At 43.3% G+C, this 25,369-nt stretch overlaps 1 protein-coding gene across 7 annotated transcripts in view; it reads right to left on the bottom strand.

The window, feature by feature from the left end:
- Window positions 1–25,369, bottom strand: part of LOC142588484 (calpain-B-like) — a 154,980-nt gene that overhangs the window by 44,240 nt on the left and 85,371 nt on the right. For all 7 annotated transcript variants that reach the window (XM_075700278.1, XM_075700276.1, XM_075700274.1 and 4 more), the window contains exons 3-8: window positions 20,708–20,777; window positions 19,334–19,586; window positions 17,938–18,106; window positions 12,869–12,946; window positions 9,833–9,927; window positions 4,879–4,956 (exon numbers count right to left, since the gene is read on the bottom strand). In XM_075700278.1, coding sequence (XP_075556393.1) covers window positions 4,879–4,956; window positions 9,833–9,927; window positions 12,869–12,946; window positions 17,938–18,106; window positions 19,334–19,586; window positions 20,708–20,777 — 743 coding nt within the window. The remainder of the gene's footprint in view (window positions 1–4,878; window positions 4,957–9,832; window positions 9,928–12,868; window positions 12,947–17,937; window positions 18,107–19,333; window positions 19,587–20,707; window positions 20,778–25,369) is intronic.

The following is a 25,369-nucleotide window of genomic DNA, read 5'->3' as shown; positions in this document are numbered from 1 at the left end:
TTGTTTGGCATTAGATAGTACAAGCTGCAGCTGGGGATTCAGCATAGATGTTCAAGATCTTTACTATTCCTTACCGCAAGGGCCCCTAATGTGCAGTGTTAAAGATCGCATAACAAATGAGAATGACGAGGTGTCATTCCGCAATACGTGCGGCATGGCAGTTGAATCCTTTCTTGAACTTCTGCATTTCTATTTAGCGAATACACATGTAGGGTTCTGTGGTGAAACGTATATACAGGCAAGGGGTGTGTGCATCGGGTCAAAGGTAGCTCCCATCCTAAGTAGCATTTTTTTGGGAAGCATAGACAGAGAGTTGGCCAAAGATTTAGAAGGTGTAGTAAGTAAGGTATACAGATATGTCGATGACTACTTGATTTTAGGTTGTCCTGTAGACAAGGGTGCTTTCAGAAATAGGGTTGTAGAAGCCTTCAATTCTCTGGAAAAGGGCTTAACATTTACTTCGGAAGTACCGGTAGATAATAAGCTACAGTTTCTTGATGACAAGTTAACATTCCTACCGGAACATGTGTGTTGGTCTTTCTCACCCCGAGCTGGAAAACCGCTAATGAACTATGCATCAAACCATTCCAGGCTTGTGAAAAATGGAATAGTCATTTCGTGTTTCCGGTCAGCGTTGTTGAAGTCATGTCACCACACTGTAAGGATTGCATTTTTTGAGCAAGTTGACAGGTTGAGAAAGGCTGGGTACCCGCTCGCTGTGATGCTGGCGACGTGTACTAGACTAATGAAAGAACTTAACAAGGATAAAGGACAATGCACAAAGAATCAAAGGAAGAAGGATGGAGATTCCAATGTTTCAGTGATTCCGTATGTGCACGGCCTTTCACACAGACTTAAGAAGGTGGCTGGTAGTTATGAAGTAAAAGTGGTATTTTCGGCAAAAAACAAAATAGGTAGTGTGTGTTCCAAGGTTAAAAAGAAGTTCGAAAGTAAGGATGATGTACAGAAAGAATGCACTGTTAAACATCCGCGCAAGAACCAATTTGTTGCTTGCGCGAAGAACGTTGTTTACCAGATTCCTATGACGTGTGGTCATGTGTACGTAGGGCAGACCGGGAGATGCATTAACACTAGGTTAAGGGAGCACTTGTCTAGCCTGAAAGGTCGCCCTAGTACGCATTTGGCAATGCATTGCCAAGAACATGGTTGCTCCCCTTGTGTTACTAGCACAGACATTTTGTACAGGCATAGGAATCAAACCGCTAGGGAAATCGTGGAAGCATGCTGGATTGAAAAACAAAAAGAAAAATGCATCAGCCATCCTTCTGTTTCATCGTTAGATAAAGAAAATTCGCTTCTATCATCACATCTTTAACGCATGTTATTGTAAGTGGTTGTTTTTATGCACTTTGCTGTTTTCAGTATGACTGGGTGGCTTTTGTCCACGGTTTTTTTTTTTTTTTTAATCACAAGTGTTATATGTAATATTGACGTTGCTCTTCTGACTTGATCGCGCAGATCAGCGGGTATCATATGCGCTGTAGGCGTGCTCTGTTCTCTAGATCGCGCAGTTCTGTGGGTATTTAAGTAAGTAGTTCTTCAAAAATAAAACCAGTTGTTAGAAAGCGCTCGTCCTTGTGTTGCCCCTATTCTTCGTCCCTGTTTGTTTGCGCACAAAAAGTATAAATATGAATATGTTCCAACTAGGCCGACTCGCAGTTATGGTTGTTAATTTAGTTAGTAAGCAAATGTTTGCAGCAGTTTATGCAGCTGATAAAATGACTAATCTTACTTCACACAGCTGTCTAATTATTTGCTATTGCAATCAATGCATCGTCTGTCAGGTTAAATCAAGTGTGACTTCAGCTGTCAGGTGCGACTTTTTTCTTGTTCCCACTAGTACGAACATTCAAAACTATGTTGCCTTTTCATATGGAGACACTGTGACTGAAAGGGTTAGGAATGTGTTGCCACTACACGAACTTTCTGCTCCTGTCAGAGGACTGGCACCTTCTGATCAGCATGCGCAGAGAGCAGCACTATGTCCTAGTGTTTCTTTATGCGGCTCATGTCGCACTGTCAAATCTGCTTTTTACCAATCTCATCCTTTCACATGGTACAGTTAAGCAAAATTTTGCCAGCTGTGCACTTCTTGCATTACATCAACTTCCGTTAATTTGACCTTGACAGGACTGACAAGATTGATCAAATTAAACAAGATGCAATAAAATGCAAGAACACGCAGCTAATTCATTGGGCAGTATTTTCTCAATTCTAACACACCACTGAATCAAACACGCGTGCACTTTATTGCGATCAAAGTAGATAACTAAGGTATATATGACATTAATGCTCCTAAACAATGCAAAAATGTAATGTGCACCCATTTTTTTTTTTCCATAAGAAAAATACGGTCTAAATATGTGTCCCACAATGGCGACCAGATTCCTGAAGTCAGCTTCGCCGCAATACATACGTGCTGTGCGACAAAGCATATGAACGCTGCGCAAACGGTTTTGATAGTGTGTCCGACTGTGCGGCGCCGGCAATTTCCGGCCCAATTGGGATAGAAAAACAAAGAAAGGCGCATGTTAGAATCGGGTGAATACTGCAATCAGACATCGTTGGCTACAGTTATTGCTTGAATATCTTCCTAGAAGAGGCTGACGATATGCATTTTTGACGGGAGTTGATGTGCTCAATGCCTTCACTGTCCTTCCAACGATACGAACGCTGCCAGTAAAGGGCTTGCTATTGGGGCCACAAATAAGGGCCAGGCACGTGTGGCAGACTGGTAAAGTTAAAATTATCCGGGGAAGGCCAATTTTAGGATCGAAGTAACGAAAGTTTGGGCCAGAAGTGCATGGGAACCGACTGGAATTTTCAGCCTCGATCGAACTGAAAAATAGAATTAACAGGAGTCAAACTTACGTAAGTCTAGTGTACTTATTTTCTGAACATCTCTGTGGTACTGGCCGGCCAAATCTTTTTTTCTCTTTGCAATTTCATCATTACCAGTCTCTAAAACTGTTCATACCTTATGCAGAAGCATTTTTTGCTTCCTTTTATCAACTTCTTATGGAAATCTGCAACAGAGCCGGCATCATCAGAGGCACGCAGTTGCAATGCATAATGCTGAAGAGTTGGCATGCTGTACCTACTATGGGGCATCCTGAAAATGTCCACCAAGTGCACAGCTTCTACATTGAGCTATTTTGATTTTCAGATAAACTAGTTCTCTCTTTCACTGGACATAACATGAAGTATAAGCCGTACATGAAGGGAAACAATATACAAGCACATCCATAATAGCAGTACAGTATACATAAGCTTCACACAGCACAACTGACCAAATAAGTTCTACAGGAATAGGCAAAGTGAAGGAAGATTCAGAAAATTGTTTTGCAATTGTGGTACTTTCATTAAAAAGATAAATTTTTTTTCTTTTTCTTTTTTTCCATGTTTGTTCACTATTTACAGATAAATTCCATCTTTCCCATCAACAAACACATTGAAATTGCAGCAAGAAAGTGGAAACATAATATATGTAACGAGCACAGATAAATGCAAGTGCATAAGATACACGCTAGAACCATCTGTCAAGAATGAAGGCAATGAACAAAGCAGACATCCTGACAAGACACACACACAAAGAAAGATTATCATCCAAGTGCTTTCACAATGTAATGCATATATACAGTAAAACCTCGTTAAACCGTACCCGCTTAAACAGTAGTTTTGTTTTAAAAGTAGTGAAGTCAAATCCCCGACTCAGCGGCCATTCAACATAATGTTTTGTATCCGCATAAACCATACCAGCTTATTGTGTACGCATCGGTTAAAATGTAGCGTTGCCACTTTTCGTCACGCAAACACGGCAGTGCGTCGTCTCCATCGGGCGGCCCGGCAGTACAACAAGCCTCAGAGATCGGAACGGCCTCCAAGCGCCCTGTGCGTTTGCGCGTGAAGCCACATCAACATCAACATCATTTCGACGTCGTGCCAGAGAGCGTTGTGGCATTGTGCAAGCAAGGACTCGCGTCATGCCGAAGCTCGGATAAAAAAGATGCCGGGTGCTCAGCAGAGAACAAAAATTAGACATCGTCTGTGCTATCAAACGTGACACGAAGAAGTCAGCGCTGGCACGCGACAGGGATCTGCTGTTGACTACAGTGTGTGGCATTTAAAATGCGAAGAAGTTGCTCGGCAGCGCTGCTGCGACTGCAAAGAGATGTTGGCTACGAGGTTTGACTTTTTGCTATTCTTGCCTCTGTTGTTGCCGAAGTGTCGACTAGCGACAGTGATGAGGATGACACGGAAAGTGACAGCATGGGCGATTCAGACCCAACAGTGGCAGAAGCTGCACGTTACGTCAGCCTCATGAATGCAATCGTCGCGACGAGAACAGGGGCACGATAACGTAACTATTCCGAACGAAAAGTATTCCAAACTCCGGCACCCGGCAATGAAAAGGGCGCCCCGGGACTTCTGCAGCACTACTGCGCGCGTGCACGGAGAATACGTAAAGCCAACGAGGAATCTGCCATGCGAGTGTTTGCCGAGAAGAGGGGGCTGGCTGAAAAGCTGGCACGCAGCTTCAGTAAGTTTGAGGCTGCTGTCATCGTGCTAGGCCGCTGCGGCATCAAACGAAAATAACACTTTTGTCGTGCAAAGCGAATAAATACTACATGTTTTTCCCCTTTCATCGCACTCTCTCCGAGTTCCGTTTTCGACAGGTAAGTGGGCGAGCTCATGCTATTTCGGTTAAACAGTACTACCGTTTAGTACGTACTTTTTCTGAGCTTCGGCCAACTACAGTTTAACGAAGTTTCACTACATAAACTATTTTGTTGTGCAAGAGTATAACCAAAGCAGTTAGTACAAGTTATAAAAAAAGGGTATAAGAAATGCACTTGCCAGAATTCACCATCAGCATCAAATGTAAGGCCAATGGCTTCTCTCTCCTCGGGTGACACAAGGGACCATTCACGCGACCTGCCAACATGATAAAAACAGCAGGTGCTGAAGGCCCAATCAGACATAAAAGATACACAGTCCTTACTTATCATAAGTCAATAACATACTTTAATAAGGAAAAAGGTGCTGAGTTAACCATGTCCAAAAACTTCTGCATGTAATTGGAGCACATATTATGTGTTGTCTTGATGCATCTATTCAGTCAGCTAATAGGAGAAGCTTAAGAGTGATGGTGCATTATAAAATAACTAAAAAGAGTGGTAATAGGGACAAGGACAATTCCAGAAGTAAGGAAGAAGAGGTGAGTAAACAGCAGAAGTAAAGAATATGCGATGCAACACAAAATTAATTGATATGCAGAGAAATTAATCTGACAAAACCACGAAACATTTTAAGGCAAAAAAAAAAAAAGCTTGCTCACACAGGCCACCATATAGGCTTTCCTGCTTTCACGAAAGGAAGTTTGTTGCCATACTCAAATTAGACATGCTTACAACAAACTGTGTTTCTCCTACAGTTCATTTGCACTTTATCAAGCTTCAAAAGTAGCAGATCGACATGGCAACGCATTACAGGGTCATTCACTTTTAGGGACACATTTCATTAGCATTCAAACACTCATAGTAGCATAAATTTGGCTTGAATTCAGTGTGCTAATTTTTCAATACAGTCAACACTTGTTATAATGAAGTTTCATCCAATACGCAATTACCATTGTTACATCTGATATTTGTTATAAGCATATGTTTGGCACAAACTGATGCCAGTGAGAAGATGTTTATTTGGATTGTTACAGCTGATAATTTCCTATCTCCACGTTCATTATAACAAGGTTTGACTGTAATGCATTTCCTTATTAGGCTGCACGTAAGGCATATGTACCCCGTGATGTAGAAGCAAAATAAATGCTGAAGTTGCATTGGCTCAAATATTAAGGAGGTGTCCCACTCAGAAGTAAATGACCCTGTACAGAGTGGTCCACTGTTAGAGGGAACACCGGAGCACATGGCATCTGCTCTGCAGCACCACCGGCTGACGGCTGCAACGAGGTTCGCACAAGCATGGTATGTGTAGTGGGTGGTGCTCTTTTGTCGTCTGCTACCATCTGCAGACATGCTTCAGACTGTTGCAAAGCAACCCATTCACATGTTGTTATAAAGTTGGCCGGAGGCTGCCTGGTCACACTCAGATAGCTAGCCGTTGCAAGGCTGAAAGAGAATTAGATGGCGCAAAATATTACCTTGCAGTTATTTTTGCCGTCTGACTCACGAGACAAACATGACAATTTTTTACAGATATCTCTCTGTGGCGCAACTATATTAGAGAGGATTTTTCCGTGTATAGTGGCCACCTCATGCACACCAATGCATATTTTAACGCGACAGCGTTAAGGAGCTCGTGTTGCAGAAAAGCCGGTGTGGTCGGCGCCGTTGGCCGTGAGCGAAAAATCTCGAAAGGCAATTCATAAATAGAAAACAACTTGCAAGATGGGCTGGGTGGGAATCGAACCAGGGTCTCCAGAGTGTGAGACGGAGACGCTACCACTTAGCCACGCGTTCGATAGTTCAAAGCGGGACAAAAGCGCCTCTAATGAATGTGTAGTTGCCTTAGAAACATACCATAGAAAGTTATACTGTGGTGAATATTGGTAATTATGAGCATGTAAATTATAGAAGTCGCAGTTACACGAGTAGCGAAGTACGTTTCCGCTACATTTCTTCTGCGCTCTGCGCACAAGCAGAGCCATCTTGCGGCAAACACAGAAGACCCCCTCCTTGCAATGTACGGCACTGCCCCGACACGTGGCGCGCCACTCGCCCCATGATCGCGTCCACCTTCATGGCGTGTCGCGGCCTGGCTGTCCGTGTCGATCACGACGTTTGGCTCGCGTAGATTGTTTTGAGTGGGCACTGCGAATGGGGAGCTATAATGCTATCGCATTCCACTCTTGAAGGCGAAGCTTGAGCGTCCTCCACTTTTTAGTTGCTGCAGTGCGTAGGCTGAACAAGCACCTTTAAAGAGCATTCAACAGAATTAACAGTGGTAAGCTCGATGGGGAAACATATTGGTGTGTGTAATGTGTCAAGCTCCCACAGTTGCAGAGACTTGCAGAGTGGATGCTGAAGTTTAGCAGCATGGCGAAATTTTTCTAAAGCATTAGGCTGTTAACATTTACAAATGGTGCCTTTGTGATTATGGTAGCCATATTAGGGTATGCATTCAAGATACTGATTGCTATGATCTTTCTATTAGGACTTGACATCAAAGGTACTCTTAAAAACGCGTGTCATCTTTTCAGGCTTTAGAAAAACAAAGGGGGTAATCCCCGTGCTTCCCTCAATATCTGGTCACATTGCCATTTGCCTCCAGCACTGCCTTCATTCTTGAAGGAAGACTTGCATACAAGGCTTCACAAAAGGGCACATTTAGCTTCAAACATTCCCATTCGGCCTTGACAGTGTTCCAAAGCTTGTCCGCAGGGAGCCCATGCAGGCACTCACTTGCTAGGACCTTCTTCATGGTCCCTCAAATGTTTTCTATGGGGTTCAAGTTGGGAAACTGCGGTGGCCAGCTGAGAACTTCCACTTGGTGATGCTGCAGAAGTCATAGAGCTTTTTTTGCGGTGTGCACGGGGAAGTTGTCATGCTGGAACAGGAAGTCATGTAACTGGGAAGCACCATTTGCAGCATGAGGGAGGGCCACATGTTCAATGACACTGCAGTATTTGAGGGCCATGAATTTTGCTTCTAGCCTGACGAAAGGCCCGAGGTGGTCCTTTGTCATGAAGCCCGAAATGATGATGACTGTCCTGCTTGCAGCGAGCCACTGGATGTATTCCGGCCTGTAGTTGAGGTATGAAATAACGGAGCTTTAATAAGCATGTGACATGATCGGCAATGCATGCTAACGGGCAATGGAAGCCGCGGATCTTTTTCTTAAACTGGAAGTTTCTGCATACTCGACGGTGCATCATCAAATTCAGTATTTCTCGAATAGCCGAGTTCAGCTTATGCCACGCAAAGCTTTTCACAAAATGGAACTACAGACAGCTTCGGAAAACTCTAACCACAAGAAATCACACTGCTCCTCCAGGTTTGTTACGTCTGTGGCATAAGAAGCCCCCGAAATGTAATGTGATGTGTCCTTGCTGATACCATTGCTATATATTAGCCACCATTTCTATATATTCATACCAGATATAATCGTTTATGAGTTTTTCAAACTATTCTTGAAATAATTATATTTGAGAGCAGTTATATTAACCAATTCTGTAGAAAGTTGAGGTGTATATATCCACCTCTTAGCCCAAAATTGGACAGGTCTCAGGCGGTTCACTGGAGGTGCCTTCAAACGAGAACTTACACGAACCTGGTACATCTTAACCGCATGTTTCCGGTATTATACCCTGATGCCAAATGTAAATTATGTGATGATGGAGGAGCCACCCTAGAGCATATTCTTTGGGATTGCGAAATAGTTCAGAGGAGAATTGCAGTCCCCCCGGATGAACTAGGGGTGCGGTGGAGAGCTGCACCGACTGCTTCAGATCTCCAGGACCAGCTTTGGGCCATGCAGCAAGCCCGAGAAGCTACCGAGAGACAGAGTCTCTCTGCCGCCCCCGGCACGGCGTAGACCCAGGCCATCCATTTGCAGGATATTAAATAAAGTTTTTCCCTATTGTCAACTGTGATAGGCTCCGTGTGATGCGACAGGTAGGGTTCTGCAAATGATATTCTATATTGTTTTATGGAACATAGTCCCCTTTTACAAATGCTTCCAGGGAATCTCAGGACTAGAGAGACAAGTTTCCAGCTATCAATAATGGAAACAAAAAATCGTGCAAGGAACAACATTATAGTAAAGGTATATATTACTGAGTGCAGTCAGGGCACCAAATACGCATCTTCTTGTCCCAACCGGTGATAAAAGTAGACTCATTAGTAAAGACGACCCTCTACCAATCCTGTGCCATCCAGCTTGCGTGACACTCCGCAAACTGAAGGCGCTTGTTCTTATTAGCAGTGCGAAGGAGTACCTTCTGTGCAGCTGTTTTGCTTTTTAGCCCTGCCTGATACAAGTGGCGCTTCACAGTTGCCTTTGAAGAATTCAGTCCAAGGCTTTCTTTGACGTCTTGAACAGAAGGCCGAGGTCTGTCATTTACAGCAGCTACAATGGCAAGGTCTTCCGCATGGCTCATGGCCCGATGCAGTGGCTTTCTAGGAGCGTCCTATATGTGTCGGTCACTCTTATACACTTGAACAATTCTATTAACCATTTTTAGTGGCCCTTCCGTTAATCTTGAAATAGCGTGTTGACTGTACTTCCCTAGTCACAGTTCAAGAATATGCTGCCTTTCATCATATGTCACTCGAGTCACTGTGGAATAGTGGTAGTCGACGTGCGTACTAAACGTTTTCTGAAGCACGCAATTTTTTATGTACTGATAAGGCGAAGACAAGATGGCAGTGTCATTGTGACTGATGTGTAGGGTTACATTTATCTGATTGTAGATCAATCCCCCCACTTTCCTTCCAGCTGGAAGGAAAGTGATGGGATTAACAAATTGATAGATTGATGTAGCAGTCACTTTCCTTTCAGCTGGAAGGAAAGTGCCCGCTTTCATGTACGAACTACGCAAGCTGCTTTCTTCATGACGATCTGAAGCGCGGCTGTAGATAGTAGCAGACGATGAAAGAGCACCACCCACTACACTCACTGCGGTTGCAGACAGCAGCAGACAACAAAACAGCAGTGCCCACTACGCTCATTGTGCCTGCACAAAGCTCATTGCAGCCGCCGGCTGGCAGTGGCACAGAGCAGACGCCACGCATTCTGGTGTTCCTTTTAACGGTGGACTGCTCTGTACATTAAAAGCATGGCATTGCTTGCTCACTGGTCACTCCAGGCCCCCCTCCATTCGGTGTCATCTCCCCAGGGATTCCTCAGCCGTATCAGGGGCATCCGACCCTTCAGCCGTTCAATGTACACCTGCGTATTGCATGCATATGGCAATTCAGGAATGTGCAAAAAGCAACACTGAACTTACAGGTTCAATCATATTTAAATGTTTAAACATGCACTCTCTTTAGAGAATGACGGAAGACATCTCAGACACTAGTACACGTCTTTCTTTTGTTTTTGTCTTCACATGTGTGCTGTTTAAAACCTACAAGCATAAACTAGCTGGTCTAGCAACATGTGGTTCTAATATTCTAACTTAAATTGCATCATGTTCCTTTATTGCTGTCCATTCTCAACAATTTTTTACTTGTGCAAAAATTTCTTATGTGTCATGAATGTATCTTATGCGTCCATGAAGACTGGCTTGACTGCATGAACTGCTGCTTTTACAAATCCTTGGTTCTACGCAGCTCATAGAGTCGATATAATAACCGTAACTTCTGTGCACTTGTAATAAACTTCACTCTCCATGCTTCATCTTCGCCCACATGTCTACTCATCAATCAATGACATGCATGAATCTAAAAAAGGCTATCATTCTAAGATACACAATACACCGATCTCTTTCTCTAACAGGGTTGTCTGCGGCAGTTTGTTCTTTACTAAAGACATGAGCAAGAAGTATTAGGGGAACCTTGAGACTCAATTTTTTTGTTTAGTAACAGTCGTGTGAAGCTCGCACACTCACAGGGCAAGGTTACCAAAGCAAAAATACCAATACAATTTTCTATTGGTCCAATATAGCAGTTCTATAGGTTCTATTGGTAAAATCTTTGAACTCCATGGGTTTTAGGAGGATTCTATTGGTACAAAAAGGGCCCAATAGGTGACATCTATTTGTTACCCATAGGGTCCAATACGTGTGTAGTGGCACCGATACGGTCTAATAAGTGGCAGCTATTTGTTGCTTATAGGACAAATATGATTGTGTTGGGACCAATAGGGTTCAATACGGGACAGGACTCTCCGCATGCCAATCTGCACTTCGCCATAAAACGTAGCACAAAATCAAGTCTTTCAAAGTTCTGCCCTGTATGTTCATGCTGTAATGTTTGCTGAGATTTGCGCCATCGATTTGCAATTGTTGTCCGCAGTCCTGAATCGCACGGAAGTACCGTTCTGGCACCCGTACAGCGAATATAACAAGAAGTGTTGGCCACATTGAACTTCATGTAAAGCTGGCATGACCTAGGCCTAATGACTGTGACGATGTTGCCCACAGAATGCGTGCTTATTGACGATATGATCTGACTTGAACGTGCTCAGTGCCTCATCCATTAGTCAGAAATTTGCAGGAGTATTGAAATAGTGCGTGCTGTGACAGGCGATATGTTGGCATGACTTGACATGACTTATCTTTTATAAAGGCAGACTGAGATGAGCAGCAATACATCAGCACATACTTCATGTGTGCAGCTGATAGTTTTAGCAGTTCACAGCAGATTTTTAAAAAATTTTTTGCTGTCTTTATGGACACATATTCAAAGCTGTTTCGAACCAGCACCAGAAATTTTCAAACTGAGTTTCGCCAACGTTGGGCACAATTCTGAACTTAGCATCACTTTTATGCCTGCCTAACTGATTTTTGTGTGGCTGTTGTACAGCGTGTCCGAGATAAGTGTTGCCCTACACAGCGCAAATACTGTACAGTGAGCTCTATACGGATGTAAATGTTGCTATCGCGCTAGCATGTGTGGCTGCCCCTGCCGATGGGTCCTATAGGATTTATATATTCTACTACAAAACCGATACAGCCATAGGACCAATATGCCTAAAGAACCAACACACCTACTGATGCCAATAATCCCACAGGCTATTGGTTTTCAACTGCAAATTCTTGCTAGGGTATCAATGTGTGCACACAAATACCGAAGAAAGTAGGCACAGGGACAGCTGCGGCTGTACCTACAGTGGACTCTTTTTAAATGGAACCTATAGGGGCCAGGGAAATTGGTTCTGTTTATCAGGAGTTCCATGTATTTGCTGAGCGACAAAGCTGAATACAATTGCATGAATACAAAACCAATCAACCGTGAAGATGGTAACAATACCAATTGATTTGGGTGAGTTTTATGAAAACTGTCATGAAGATGGTGTTCCGTTCAAGCGATTTCTGTTAATGAAGATTCCACTGTATATTGGTAACGCATCACATGCATCATGTGTAAGTTATGTGTTCAGCTCCCAGTTGCAGCATGTTGTCTTTCTTCCATTTTCACAGCTCCTTCTTTTAATAAATACAAAGCCCTTATTCGTAATTCATCTACATTTCAAGATACAGTTCATTTTTCTTATGCTTTCCTTAGCATCATTGTTTGGTGGCTTCATATGGTTGTTACTAAAGGTGTAAGTTTAATTACTTTCAGGAAATATTAGCTCCAGCAAGATAATCAATGGAGTACAGACACATACTTTGGAAGTTGCAGAAACTACCACAGGCCTCTTGCATGGAAAAGGATGACACTTAGTGAGTATGAAGGCTGGGAAACACTTCAAGATATTTTAATTTCATAAGAAATGTGATCTCTTAAATGCAGACCTAGCATCCTAGACAACATTGGGATGTCATGACACAGACCAAGATGTGCCAACATTGTGCAGCAATATAGATATGATTACGTTGCTTATAAAAGAAATTATGTAAACATGAGCACTATGCATGTTTCTTCTGGCTGGGCTACAGTGACAGCTGCAGTGGCAGCTACAGTGATCGCAGGAACTGAGCAAGCCTGTGTTTTATGATGCCACTTTGCACCTGCCGCCTGGGTACCATAAGCGAAACTGGTTCATACAAACAAGTATATTATAGCAAATTATTTAGTGTGCTCTGATGCTCGCCACTGTTTTTTCTAAGGTTTAGAGGTTTCTTCTTTTATTTAATGAGAAAAATTAAAATGACAAGTTGAAAATGTCACACCAGTGCTCCTCAAGGTTATGACTGCTGCGCAAACTATGTAAAGAGGCTTACCAGCCGCACAGCAGTGATGCTGTAGGCATGGCCAGCAACAAGCCCGCTAGCCAGCTTCTCTTCCGGGATTGAGCCCACCTGGCAGACAGAAAATAAGATTATTTTAACCATACCTCAGTCTTCGCCCAGGCAATTAACACACTGATGATTATTTGGACATTGATATGCCAGTGAGAAGGTGGGCAAGTTGCAAAGTTGGCACAGGCTGTCTGCAGTTTATTTAACAATAACATGCAATAAAATGTGGCACTTCAGTTCTGATGAAACATACGAAAGTTTCATTTGCTATTAGTGAGAGTTCCTAGAATATCAAGGTACAGTAGATTTGTGATAGCTAAACACATAACTCGAGGCCCCTTTTAATTCATACAGAGATCAAGATTTTGGTTGGTGTGATATATGTTCAGTGCTTTTTGAAACCCTGAATTCGGCTTACTTAAAATCCAATCTCACTTTTCTGCGTGTTCTTCACAGTATTATGCACCAGCCTTATCTGTCAAGTAGCTGGACGGTGCTAAGTATGCCAGACGTGAAATGGTTGACGTTTTCATATCTGACATTCTTGTAGAGTTCTCTTGTGAAGCTCACATTCTGTAAACTTGACAAAACTTATTGAAAAATTACAAATTCTTAGTATCTTCTGGAACTGTAGGCTTTTCACAATCCTAAAGATGCAAGGAATGTGGTAAAAGTAAATTTTCAATAGACAGAATTATTTGGCACCTGAAGGGGTTCTTATACCTTTTGCAGTTATACTATACCTAACCACATGCACTGGACTGGACCCTGGACTGAGGGTTCCTCCCACACTGCTCTCGCCATTCAATTATTAATAAAGATGTTATACTCTCTCTGTTGATTTATGCCTAATATCTCTAATAAGGCGAAATTTCTTTCTGGGCCGTATTCATATTCTGGTAATTCAAGCTTGCAATGGTTCAGAAGTCGGTGGTCTCTATAATTTTAAACTAAACCAAGTCAGCTAAAATACAAACAACTCTGCAGTGTGAAGCCCAATGCATTGGATTATGCATTCCAGTAGTCCAGGATCACTAGTAGCCTATAAGCAAAAAGTTAATCTTGTAAAGCACAAAAGTTTGTCACTAAACGTGCTTCCCTATGACTCAACAATACAAACAATGCACCATTACATTGCCCTCCAACCCATCATACTCACACAACCTTCTTGATTTCAGTGCATGCATAGTAATTATGAATAATACAACAGCACAGTTTTAACTCAAGTCAAGATAGTTGAAGTGTATCCTCTGTGCTAGAAACCAACACATAAAGGGGGTGGGGGGAATGTGAGCCAGTAAGAATGAGTGTTCCTAGCTGATTGGGGTAGGGATAGGCATTCGAGGTGCTGTACCTTACATATTTTGGTCAGTTCTGCGCCAGAATTTCCTGCAAAATGTAGCCTATGCTAGTGCTTTCCTTTGCACAATGAAATGGCACTGCTAAGGATAGTAATGGCAGTAACAGTAAGAAAATGCTGTGCATCTTTCAAAAATTTTGCAGTCAGAAGAGCGTTTTACGTGTACAAAAGCAATGAGTGACACTCACCCGGTTGTTGCACAGATGACATGCTTTAAAATGTGCAAGCAATGCACTTATTATCTCCAACAAGCTGCGCTTTACCTGTGCACATAACACCAACAGCAAGTGGAACAGACACACTTGTCTCATTTTGCAGTGCCAAGTAAAAAAAATGAAGGATACAAGCTTGTGAATGGCTGCTTGCATGGCCTGGATCAAGCCTTCAAACAAAGTGCAGGCAACACAACAAAGTGCACAGGGAGATATGAAGATGAGCAGCATTTTCTTTTGTTTTAGACAAAAATAAAGAAAGAGCAATATGTGCAAAAAAAGAAAAGAAAGAAATCACAAAGAAATGGAAACTGTTGAACAAGTAAACTAAATTTCAGGCCCTTAATGAAAAAATAAAGTGATACATTAGAATGCACTAAAAGCACTGTTGATAGTCTGTTATAATGTTTATGTTTTTCATAAGTGTCTGGGACAGTTCATCACAGGTGGTTTGCCATGGCCTGTTCAGTGAAGCTAATACATCATATGCCATTTTACCATGACACTATCCCAAAAGAGGACATTTGGCTGCTGCCATTTCATCACTAGTCTATTTAACTGCCAACATTTGACAAGAGATAGGTGGGTGCACAAAGGCAGTGGGAGTAGAGTCCTTGTGTTCATTTCAAGAAGTATTGTTCCAATTAAAACCTGCCCCGTCATGCTGACGAGGCAGATACCCGAGACGTTAGGCCCTCGCTGTGGTTGGAAGTGATGGGGGGAAATATGCGGGAGGCACAAAAATGACAGTAGACTGCCCACAGGGTATGGTGCACTAATTTCAACAGCGCACATTTAAACGCCAACAAAAACAGAATTTGATGTTTGTTAAATTAGTTATAAATGAGTAGTACAGTAAAACCTCATTAATTTGGAAAATCAGATAATTCGTACTTTTCCTTCGGTCCCAACAGAAGTATGCATTACTTAATGTAATGAAACTCTTGTTAATACGGGCACATTTGGCTGCACATCAGTTAATTCGTACAATTCACGGAGGTCGGCAAGCACTGGAGCATCGCAAATGTGCGACGCAAGAGAGTAGAAATGGCGTTAGCACATCGCTAGTCCCCATCGCCATAGTCATCAGTCGAAATTGCACATGAATGACAACAATGCCAGAACGCTTTGTGCCTATTTGTGCCTTTAATATTCTTGCGTATATCGCCGCGCATAGAACCGAGTTGGCCGCACGCCTTCGTTACTGCGTAGTTGCCATACATGATCGTGTCGATAGCGGCTGTAGCTTCGTCCGCGGAAATAGCGGCAACCAGTGGTTTCGTTTTGACTTGGTACGCAGGTTAATCGCCTGCCGAACGCGGTCAAACTTGCACCCACTTGTACTCACACCTGCATACAAACAGCTAAAGATTCCTCCCACGACTGTCTCGTACACAGCCATCAATGATCGTGTCGATAGTGATCGCGGTTGCATCCGCAATCGAAGCAAACGGTAGTTTCGTTTTGACTCGGTGTCTGCGTCAGCCGCCGTGCGCCTTCAGCACCACAAGGTCTCGTCGACAGCGGCTGCGGCTTCATCCACAGCGGTTGTGGCAAGCAGTAGTTTAGTTTTGACAAACTTTCGAGGATGATGAGCACCAGCTATATAGTAACGGACAGCAACCAGCTAACTGACAAAAAATAATCGCAATGTGCACACGGTATCAAAAATCCTGTCTCGGACAAAGATGCGTGCCATGGCTGTGCTGTGAAGGAAATAGCGAGGCCTTTGCCGCTGCGAGCGCTAATCAGCCAAGAGATGACGAAAACTGCAGCTTCCGCACTGCTGTTTTGCAAATTAGAAACATGATTGGCTCATTCATTCGGTAAATAAAAGCATGCTGACATAGTAAGCATGTGTTAATTGTTTTCTTGACACCCTCAATAATTCGACATTCGGTTAATTTGGACATTTCTTTTGGTCCCGTGAAACCCGAACCAATGAGGTTTTACTGCATATCCCTATCAGAGCAATCGTGGCAAAGCTAGAAGGATGGTGCTTGCCTAATTTTCTTAACAGTCTTAAAACAGCACCTAAGCAGATGACGCATCCACCTGGTGGTTAGTGGATATGATGCAAATCCCAGCATACATCCTGAGATCTTCAGCGGGCTGCGGGCACTGCCTTAGCTCAGAGGTCATATCAAGGAGGCACACTGGTTTTTAAGGTTCTGTGTTATGTGCCACTTGCGATCAGTGCTAATGGAAGAATATTTTTTTTCAGCTTCATTATCAGAAATGTCTCTTTTTGATAGCTTTTTGCAAAGCATCCTACTATATTTTTTAAACATAAAATTTTACAAGGAGGTTGTTTTATATCTACACTATCTCAAACTAGGCTTTTTACACAATGTAAAATTTTGGTGCAGTTAACCTTCAAGTGGTTCATGGTTATATTGCGCTCAGTTTTACACAGGCGATGTTAAGGAAGAACAGGACGTTGACGGACGTAGCGCTATGTCCGTCAACGTCCTGTTCTTCCTTAATATCGCCTGTGTAAAACTGAGCGCAATATAACCATGAACATTCACCAACTAGCCCCCTTCATTGCTTCTTCAAGCGGCAGCCAAATGGCATGAGGTAAACTGTGAAACGTGTCAATGGTATCACACCAAAATTAAACAGCAGCAAAATGGTACCGACTACAAAAGAAAACAACCACACACGAAAGATACATTCCTTTCCTAGATAGTTGTTAAACCTCACTTGCAGATTAACAGCAAACAAGGATAAATTTATGGAAATAGATGCACAAAAGGTTTAAAAGGCTTCAATATATAGCAACATCATGCAGAATAATAAACACAAGAGACATAGGTGCAGGTCAAAGCATGCAACATTTACAGATGAAATACTGCAAAGTGAAATAAATATTAGCGTCTCTCTCTCTCTCTCTGTTTAATTTTTAATACTGCGCCAGATGCTCTAACTGACATGTCAAGTGACCACAAGTATGCATTGGCAGTCTTTAGATTTTGATTACAAGCCTGCTTCCGTGTGCAATGAACATATAGTAGCGTTTTCTGCTGTATTTCTTTTCTTATTCTTACCAAGAATTTCTTGCTAAGCTAGATCATCAATCCTTGTTGTACGGACATTAGGCATAAACAGATGCATACACAAAAGGAGAAGGAGCTGGTCTTGCCAATCCTTGCATGTATCTACATGTCTATGTCCATGTAACACTGAATCCTATCCTTCCCAACACCTGATGTCCCATTTATACAAAAGCTTGCAGCTTTTCTAGCACCTTAACCAATAAAATGTTTCTCCTGTATTATGTTCAAAGCAAACATCAACACTCAATCAATATCAGGGCTAAAATGAATTGTACACACACTGTGTTAGAAATTCCTGAGAAGTGCATTCCCTGCATTGTATATTAATTTAGAACACTTTTTAACTCTACACCATAAGCCTATTTCATTATTAACACATTATTAGCAGTCGTGTAAAGCGAGTTGCTTTATTTTGCATACCGGGATCGAACAGCTCATCAGTGAAGAGCGCTCATATGCTTTCAGCATGAGCACAAACAGTTGTTTAGGTGGGTTTTTGAGGTCGATGGATTCCGTAAGGCCGCCCGTGAAATCCTCCATAGCCTCACAGGCCGAGCCCCCACTGAGTGCCTCATAGCTGCCGTGGAGTCTGTGCATGAGAATGAATGCGAGAATTGATTACTATGATAGTAGATTAAAGGAGCACTGAAGCAATCTTTGAACATGGTAAGAAAACATGCAGGATCTGTGGAGAATGCTTCCATGAATATGCGAGCCAGATATTCCATTGCATGCAGCAGGAAACCTACAATCTTGCACAATAAATCAATGTTCACTCCTGGGGCTTTGAATATGCATTTGTTTCTTTTTTTGCTTTGAGCAACATCAGCAATGACATTAAATGAAATGCAATGGCTCATAGATGCCAACCAGTGGGCACAACATACATGCACACCCTCTAATCTTCTAGAAAATGAAGAAGCAACGATTGTTAATGTGTCCTGATTCTGATTAGCGACTGACTCTTTTTTGCCTTCGGAGATTTTTTGTGAGGCACCAGCCTTGAAGGGTTATCATATGCAAGAAAAATTGTCAAAGATTGCGATACTCTCTAATGCAAAATTTGAGCGCCACTGTATATGTGCTTCCATTTCGCGATATATTGGCTGGTGTGGACAATCTGTCTTGTGCGGCACATTGCAAACGGAGCTAAGTGTGGCACGACTGCCTCGCTAATCAGGAGATTGCGAGAGGAAGTGTGTGAGTGATACGTGGGCACGATTCACCGCAGCCGCTACAGAAAACCGACAACCTCTGCTTACGCAGCGCTTTGTTTCCATACAGACGATGCGTGTTACTCTGGCACCATCTCGTAGCCATTGTCGCCACAAAGCCCTTTGTGCACGGCACTACACTTTTCTCACGCTTTCGCCATAACCTCCTCCTCCACTTTCCACCTTGTGCTCTTCACTCTTGCCGCTGTTTTCATGACCCGCTGTGCTCTGCATTTGCTCACATATTTCGCTGTGCTTGTTCGCTCGGTTAAGAGGCAGGACATCGACGCTGACCGCAGGAACGGGTGCCTAAGATCTGCGCTCTAAAACAAGAAAAGGAAGAGAAGAGCTACAGACAGGGCATTGCTACCGGCACTGCCCCAGATGAGAGGAAACATTGTGTTGAGGGGAAATGGGGAAAGTAAACATGGCACTCTTAATAGTATATCCTTTCATATTAGGCCATTTCTGTAAATGTCTCCGGAAATTATATTCCTCGAACTGCACTCGTTTCAGCCTATTGCTTACTTTCAAGAAAGGGTCCCCTTTAACATGAGAAAGGGTGAACGTGAGAATGGTAATGTGTGGTAAGCATAGCTCACTTGGCATAAGCCTTCTCAAGCAGGGCACTCCAGAATTCATTGCCCGAGCGTGACTTCATGAAGATGAGGCTGCCATCAAGTGTTGGTAGCCGGTCATCTATCACCACGTCGATCCACCGATTGGCTTTCCAAATCCGGAAGTGGAAGATGCCTGCATAGTCTTGGTCGAATGACTGGTCTTCAGGGACCACACGGGAGAACAGCTCGTCGCTCAGTGTCAGATTTGCAGCAGATGCCACCATCCAGCAATTCCCTGCAAAAGAGAGAGAGAAAGAGTTTGGTGCACAAAATCAAACTTAAGTAATGGCGAGCATATACAGTCAATTTACTTTAGTTAAAGCTCCAGAAGACGAAACATTTTAGTTTGAATTGTCAGCTGCTTGCACTTGTATGCATGATGCACAGAAGTTTTTGCATTGCGCTCCCATCACAATGCGGCCACTGCGGCCGGGATTTGATCCTGCACCGGCAGTCTCAGCAACGCAATGGCAAAGCCACTATGCCACCACGGTGGGCCAACTACATTACAAATATTTGTTTAAAGGTTTGTCAACTAGTTACAAATATTAATTGGAATTTTTAATAATCAGATTCAATCATTTAAACGACTTCTCTATTTCATAAAACAAGTAAAAAAATTATCTAAAAGGATTGTTTTAATAGCAGAGCAGCACCTGAGTTCACATTGGCACTCTTTTGAGACTAGTGGCCTGTGTATATTGCAGTGAAAGCCATATTAAGAATCAAGGAGGTCAATCTTGACCCTTGTTACTGAAGGCAGGAGGATAATTTTTTTACCCTTGTCATCATTGTGAGAAGGGTTGAGGAGGACCTTTTCAACAACTTTGTTTCAAACACCTTTTAAAATGCCTTATTATCATAAGTTTACTTTAAATATTTGGTTTTGACTTAATCACGCAGGAGTTGAGGCCTTGCACAAAGAGGCAGTAAAGATATATTCCCTTTTTATTTTGATAACTATAGTGTGTGCACTAGCATACAATTTATAATAGATGAGTTACGGAGCACTGAAGTGCAGAGAGTTGTACTGTCATGTGTGCTGCATACAGCAAACACATAGCCTTATGATCAATAATAACGTGCAATGGGCTCAATAAAGATTCATGAGCAAAAAAAACATTTAAGCTAAAAGTGAGTGTTTATTAGGACTGGGATCCAACAGCAACAAATTAGCAGTACAGTTTTATGCAGTCATTAGGTGCTACCTTCAACATGCCTGGAACAGGCCACAATACTACAGTTGGAATCTTGTGCATATTTTGAAATTCTTAGTTTAGTGACAAACTTTAAAGTTTTAAAGCAAAGTTTTGAGTGGCAAATTGCTAACTACAAAATCGAGGAAATGCTCCGTACCAACACTTCCTTGAACAACATCAAATCTTGATGCTCCATCCACAAACAGCTTTGGATTATTGCACATTTCCTGCATAAAAAAGAAAGAGAATGGTACAGTAATGTGTGTTCTAATCAGACCAGCAAACTCGCAACTCAAGAAAGAAGAATATAACATATAAAGTGACTTCTCAGATGACAGGAGTAAGCAGAATACAATTCTTGCAACTTGAGTCAGCAATAAGATAAGGTTCCATATAATTCCATTTCTAACTGTTTCTGTACGATGCCTTAACCATGCATTGATAGCATTAATTCTTTAACTCTGCAATGCCTAGCATATCATTCTTGATAAATTTGGTTCGATACCTCAAAATTTTAATTTAGCACAGCAAGCCTACCATATGTACATCATAGTCTTTTTGGAGCAAATTTCCCTCAGTTGTGTATAGTTCAGAAAACGAATTACTAATTAGTTACTATACTAATTAGGTTTTTATTCAAATAACACTTCAGTGTGTAGCGCCTGCCGATGCTGGAATGCGGGTACGCTCTCGTCAGCTCTCTCAAATGTTATCTCCTTGGTGCCGGCTGCTAAAAGAAGAGAAAAACAAAGTTGGGTGGCATGTGCTCAAGGCATAAGCTCAGCACACACAGTGTTCTTCTGGAAGTCTGCTACGTTTGTCACTGCAGCCGACGCTCCACTCCGCCTCCACTCCAAACTGCCTTTGCTCTTCTGCTGAAATAAATGTAGGAACGACGGCACAGCTCGTGGACTGCTGTCACAACTTCCTACAGGGGTGACCTGGGAGAATGCGCCTTTCATGGAGCGACACTCTGCCATGGCTAACTGGCCGGAGCCCCAGCTCAGCCCACTGCTAATGCAGTTCCGATCCCGCTACGTCTGCACTTGGTTCTCACAATCTGAGGCGCTTATGGAGCTGAATTACATCGCAATCCAGGTGATCCAAGTGCCTCGAGCGGCCTGTCGTGCGGCAGTTTTGCGTGTATTCGTGGGCTTCCTTCACGCTTGGAAAAACAATTTAAGTGTCACGTATTTAACAACAGAAAGCTGTATCAGATATCAGAAGTTTTTCATGTTGCACTAAAATTTTCTAATTGACACTTTTCATCTAATTATACTAATTCAGAAGTTGATATATTAATGCTAATTATCTAAGTAGGCGAAATGCAAAAAATAATCTGAGTATCTCCAAGTGACAGTAAACAACATTACCTTTGTTTGGTCCAGTTACGTGGCATTTGCATATTTTTAAGGCTTTGCTGAAGTTATGTGGGACACCCTGTATATATAGTATATCATTGCTAAGGCATGCAGCCACTTGGCATTGAATTATGTTATCATCCTTATGCTACTTTTAAAAATGATATAAAGAAAAACTAAACTTTCATTTATGAGTTGATGGATTTTGTAATGCATCTTTTATTTAATTAATTTGAACCTCAAGGGTCCCTAGACAAGACTTTACATGAGGGGAGGGCGCATGAATGGCGTATAACAAGGATTGTTGTGTAAAATTATGAAGAGTACATAGCCTCTTCGATGGCATTCTTGAAATCAGTGTGGTCAGGGCTAAGAGCTTGGCTGCAGGGAAGGTCATTCCAGTAGTGGGCTATGTGCACAAAAAATTACTTCTGGAACGTAGTAGCACGGGCACAATGCGGCATGACGCTGTTTGGATGGCCTGTGCGTGGTGTTTGACGCACTGGTTGGATGAGCTGGCTGTCTCGGGGTGAACAATGGAAGAGCTTATGATAAAGGCAGAGGCGTAAAATATGGTGATGGGAAATGAGAGAAGGCAGTTGTAACTGAATCTTCAGAGCAGATATACTAGAGTATCGCAAGTAGTTTGAAAGAATGAAACGTGTAGCATGATTTTGAACTGATTCGAGAGCTGAAAAAAGGTCAGACTGATGTGGATCAAAGACTGCACTAGTGTATTCAAGTTTAGGTCGCACAAACATTTTGTAAGTTAGTATGTTCAAGGAAGAAGGTGCCATGCAAAGGTACCCAATTGTTCGATTAGATTAATTTATTATATGGTTAAGGTGGTAAGACCATGATAAGTCACTAGTGATGTAAACACCAAGGTATTTAATAGAGCTAATAGAAATAATGGTGGTATCCTTGATTTTATAAGTAGGTAGAGTACGATTTCAGCAGCGGTGAAAAGAAATTAGCACAGTCTTTTCAGTATTCAGGGGCATTAGCCAATTAGCGCAGCATTTCTGTATGTTATACAGGTCATTTTGGAGGACAGAAGAATCGCCAGCGTTAGCTATAGGACAGTAGATTACACAGTCATCAGTGAAAAAGCAGATAGTAGATGTTACTATGGAAGGCAGGTCATTAATATATATTAGAAAGAGCAAAGGGCCAAGAACTGTGCCTCGGGCCAGTCCTGAAAGAACATCTGAGTAAGAAGATGAGAAGCCATTAGCGGAAACAAATTACACGCGGTCAGTTAAAAAGTTTCGAATACAGTTAAGGAGATGCAGATGGAAAGTTTAAAAGAGACAGTTTGAGGGAAAGGCAGGAATGGGGTACTTTGTCAAATGCTTTCTCGTAGTCTAGGAACAGTGCATCGGTTGGGATATTGAATGTCATGCAGAAACAAAGCTAATTGGGTTTCACACGAGTGGCCTTTCGGGAATCCATGCTGGTTAGGATGAAAGCAGTTGACAGATGTTAGAAATGTCTCGACATTGGAGTAATTGACATGTTCCATGATCTTAGAGCATACGCTAGCTAACGAAATGGGTCGGTAGTTACATGCATGTTTTATGTATGTCAGTGACCTAGCTAGTCCATAAATTTTGGAAAAATGAACAGCGCTAAAAACAAGACAGCGCAGTATCGTGTGTCTTCTTGTCTGTTGGCCAGACTTGTCTGTTGGCTGCAATGTTGCAGCCCAAGTAACAGTGGAGATAACCACTGTTTTCCAGCCAGATCTTCTAGTGAGTGGTACGACTACAGCTACATGCAGAAGTGGGGGGGCACTATTTTGCAAGTCGCATATCACTCAATTGTGCTTTCGGTGTTGTGGTCATGCTACATTATTCTACATTTAAAAATACAGGAACAAAGCTTTGTGGTAGAACTTCGATAGTATCATATGATGAAAGTTTCACTCACTTTCGGTGACCTGCTGTCCGACTTGTTTGAGGAGATGTTTGAAAGCAACTTGCGACCGTAGTATTGTAGTCATCATGCAATGCATGTTGTTATTTGATCACACTCAAGAACTGATGAGGCAGATAGTTCAAAGCAGAGCTGCTTGTTGTTTAGAAGCCTTTGTGAAAATTACAGCATCCATTGTTTGCAGTAAAATAAGGGCTAGTAGCTCCGACAGATTTGAAAGTGTCATGTCTCCTGACACCCGTCTATTCTGGAAATTTCCAAGATGTTTAGTTAGGATGGGCTCTCCGCACCAAGCAGCATGTTACGACAAAGTAGGCGAGCTTCAGCTAGGCGACTGGTCATGGCTATCTGGTGTTGAGCAACCTGGCAGTGACAAGACGCTCTCCCCTGTGCCCATAATTATCTGCATTCCACCAACTTTGTTCTCGATGGCATTTTATGCCACGAGCCGCCTCCCCCCCCCCCCCCCCCCCGCCCTCGGACCACCACTAACCCTCGCCTTGCTTTCAAATTCAAGCTTTGCCTTTCATCCAGGTCGTTCTTTCGGAGCCCACCTCCTGAAACTTTCTGTTCCGTGGGCAAGGGGAGGGGGGGCTCATTCGACCCCCTAAGCAGCCTCCCCCCCCCCCCCTGGCTACGCCAATGCCGCACGGCACGCGATACTGCTCCGACATTTAATACTCTCAACGCCAGCACTCAGCGCCTCTCTTCCTGTGCCATTAGCGACATCAGGCCAGCCTTCTGGCCTCGACCTGCGACGATACCGTCTCGTCGACCAACAGATGCGCCTTTCCCGAGCACATCGCCTTTATCAACATCAACGATATGACACGTGCCTGTGGTGACATCGCCGACCCAACGTCGGCTCCCGCGCCGCACGCTAACATCGATCCTGCGACTTGACCGCCTACCGACCCTTTGCCACGACCTCCTCTACAAAGTTTATAGCGGAGGTCGTGCCCTCTACCCGATCCGTTCACGCCGTTCGCTGAGCCGGCCTCCGAACCGGCGCGCGAGCACTGAACCTTGCCGTCTCCGCTGCCTTTTACCTTGCCGGCTATCGCCGTCGCGGACACGGGCCACGATATTCTGCGACCACCGAGATCGAATGGGCCATATCTGCAGCAGTCGGTACAGTCCTCGGCGCTGTTGGCACAGACCCCTCCACCAGCAGAGGTGAAGACCCTTCCGGGTCTTCACCTCTGCTGCCTCCGTACGGAGGTCGACGTTCGCGCCTCACGGCCTCGTCCCGCTCCCGGCTTTAGCAATGTCGCAGTGCCGGCTGCGCTGCATCCCGCGTCTGGCCTCTCAGCGAACCACCGGGCACTTGTGCGGGCCTTGACCCCACGTACTTTACCCGCCCGGCCCGTGGCTTGCTCACGATGCGCCCCGCCGCCGACTGTGCCAGATCGTTTTCGCCCCCCGTCAAGTTGTGCCACGTACAAATGCAATGCACGCGTCGTGGCCCGTCCAGCGGTTCGACTGAATTGCTCGTGCGTCTGCCAAATTCCATTGGGCGC

This window comes from Dermacentor variabilis, chromosome 7, assembly GCF_050947875.1.
Source record: "Dermacentor variabilis isolate Ectoservices chromosome 7, ASM5094787v1, whole genome shotgun sequence".
NCBI lineage: Eukaryota > Metazoa > Arthropoda > Arachnida > Ixodida > Ixodidae > Dermacentor > Dermacentor variabilis.
Note: the sequence above shows the minus strand (reverse complement) of the source record. Positions and strands in the feature narration are given on the sequence as shown.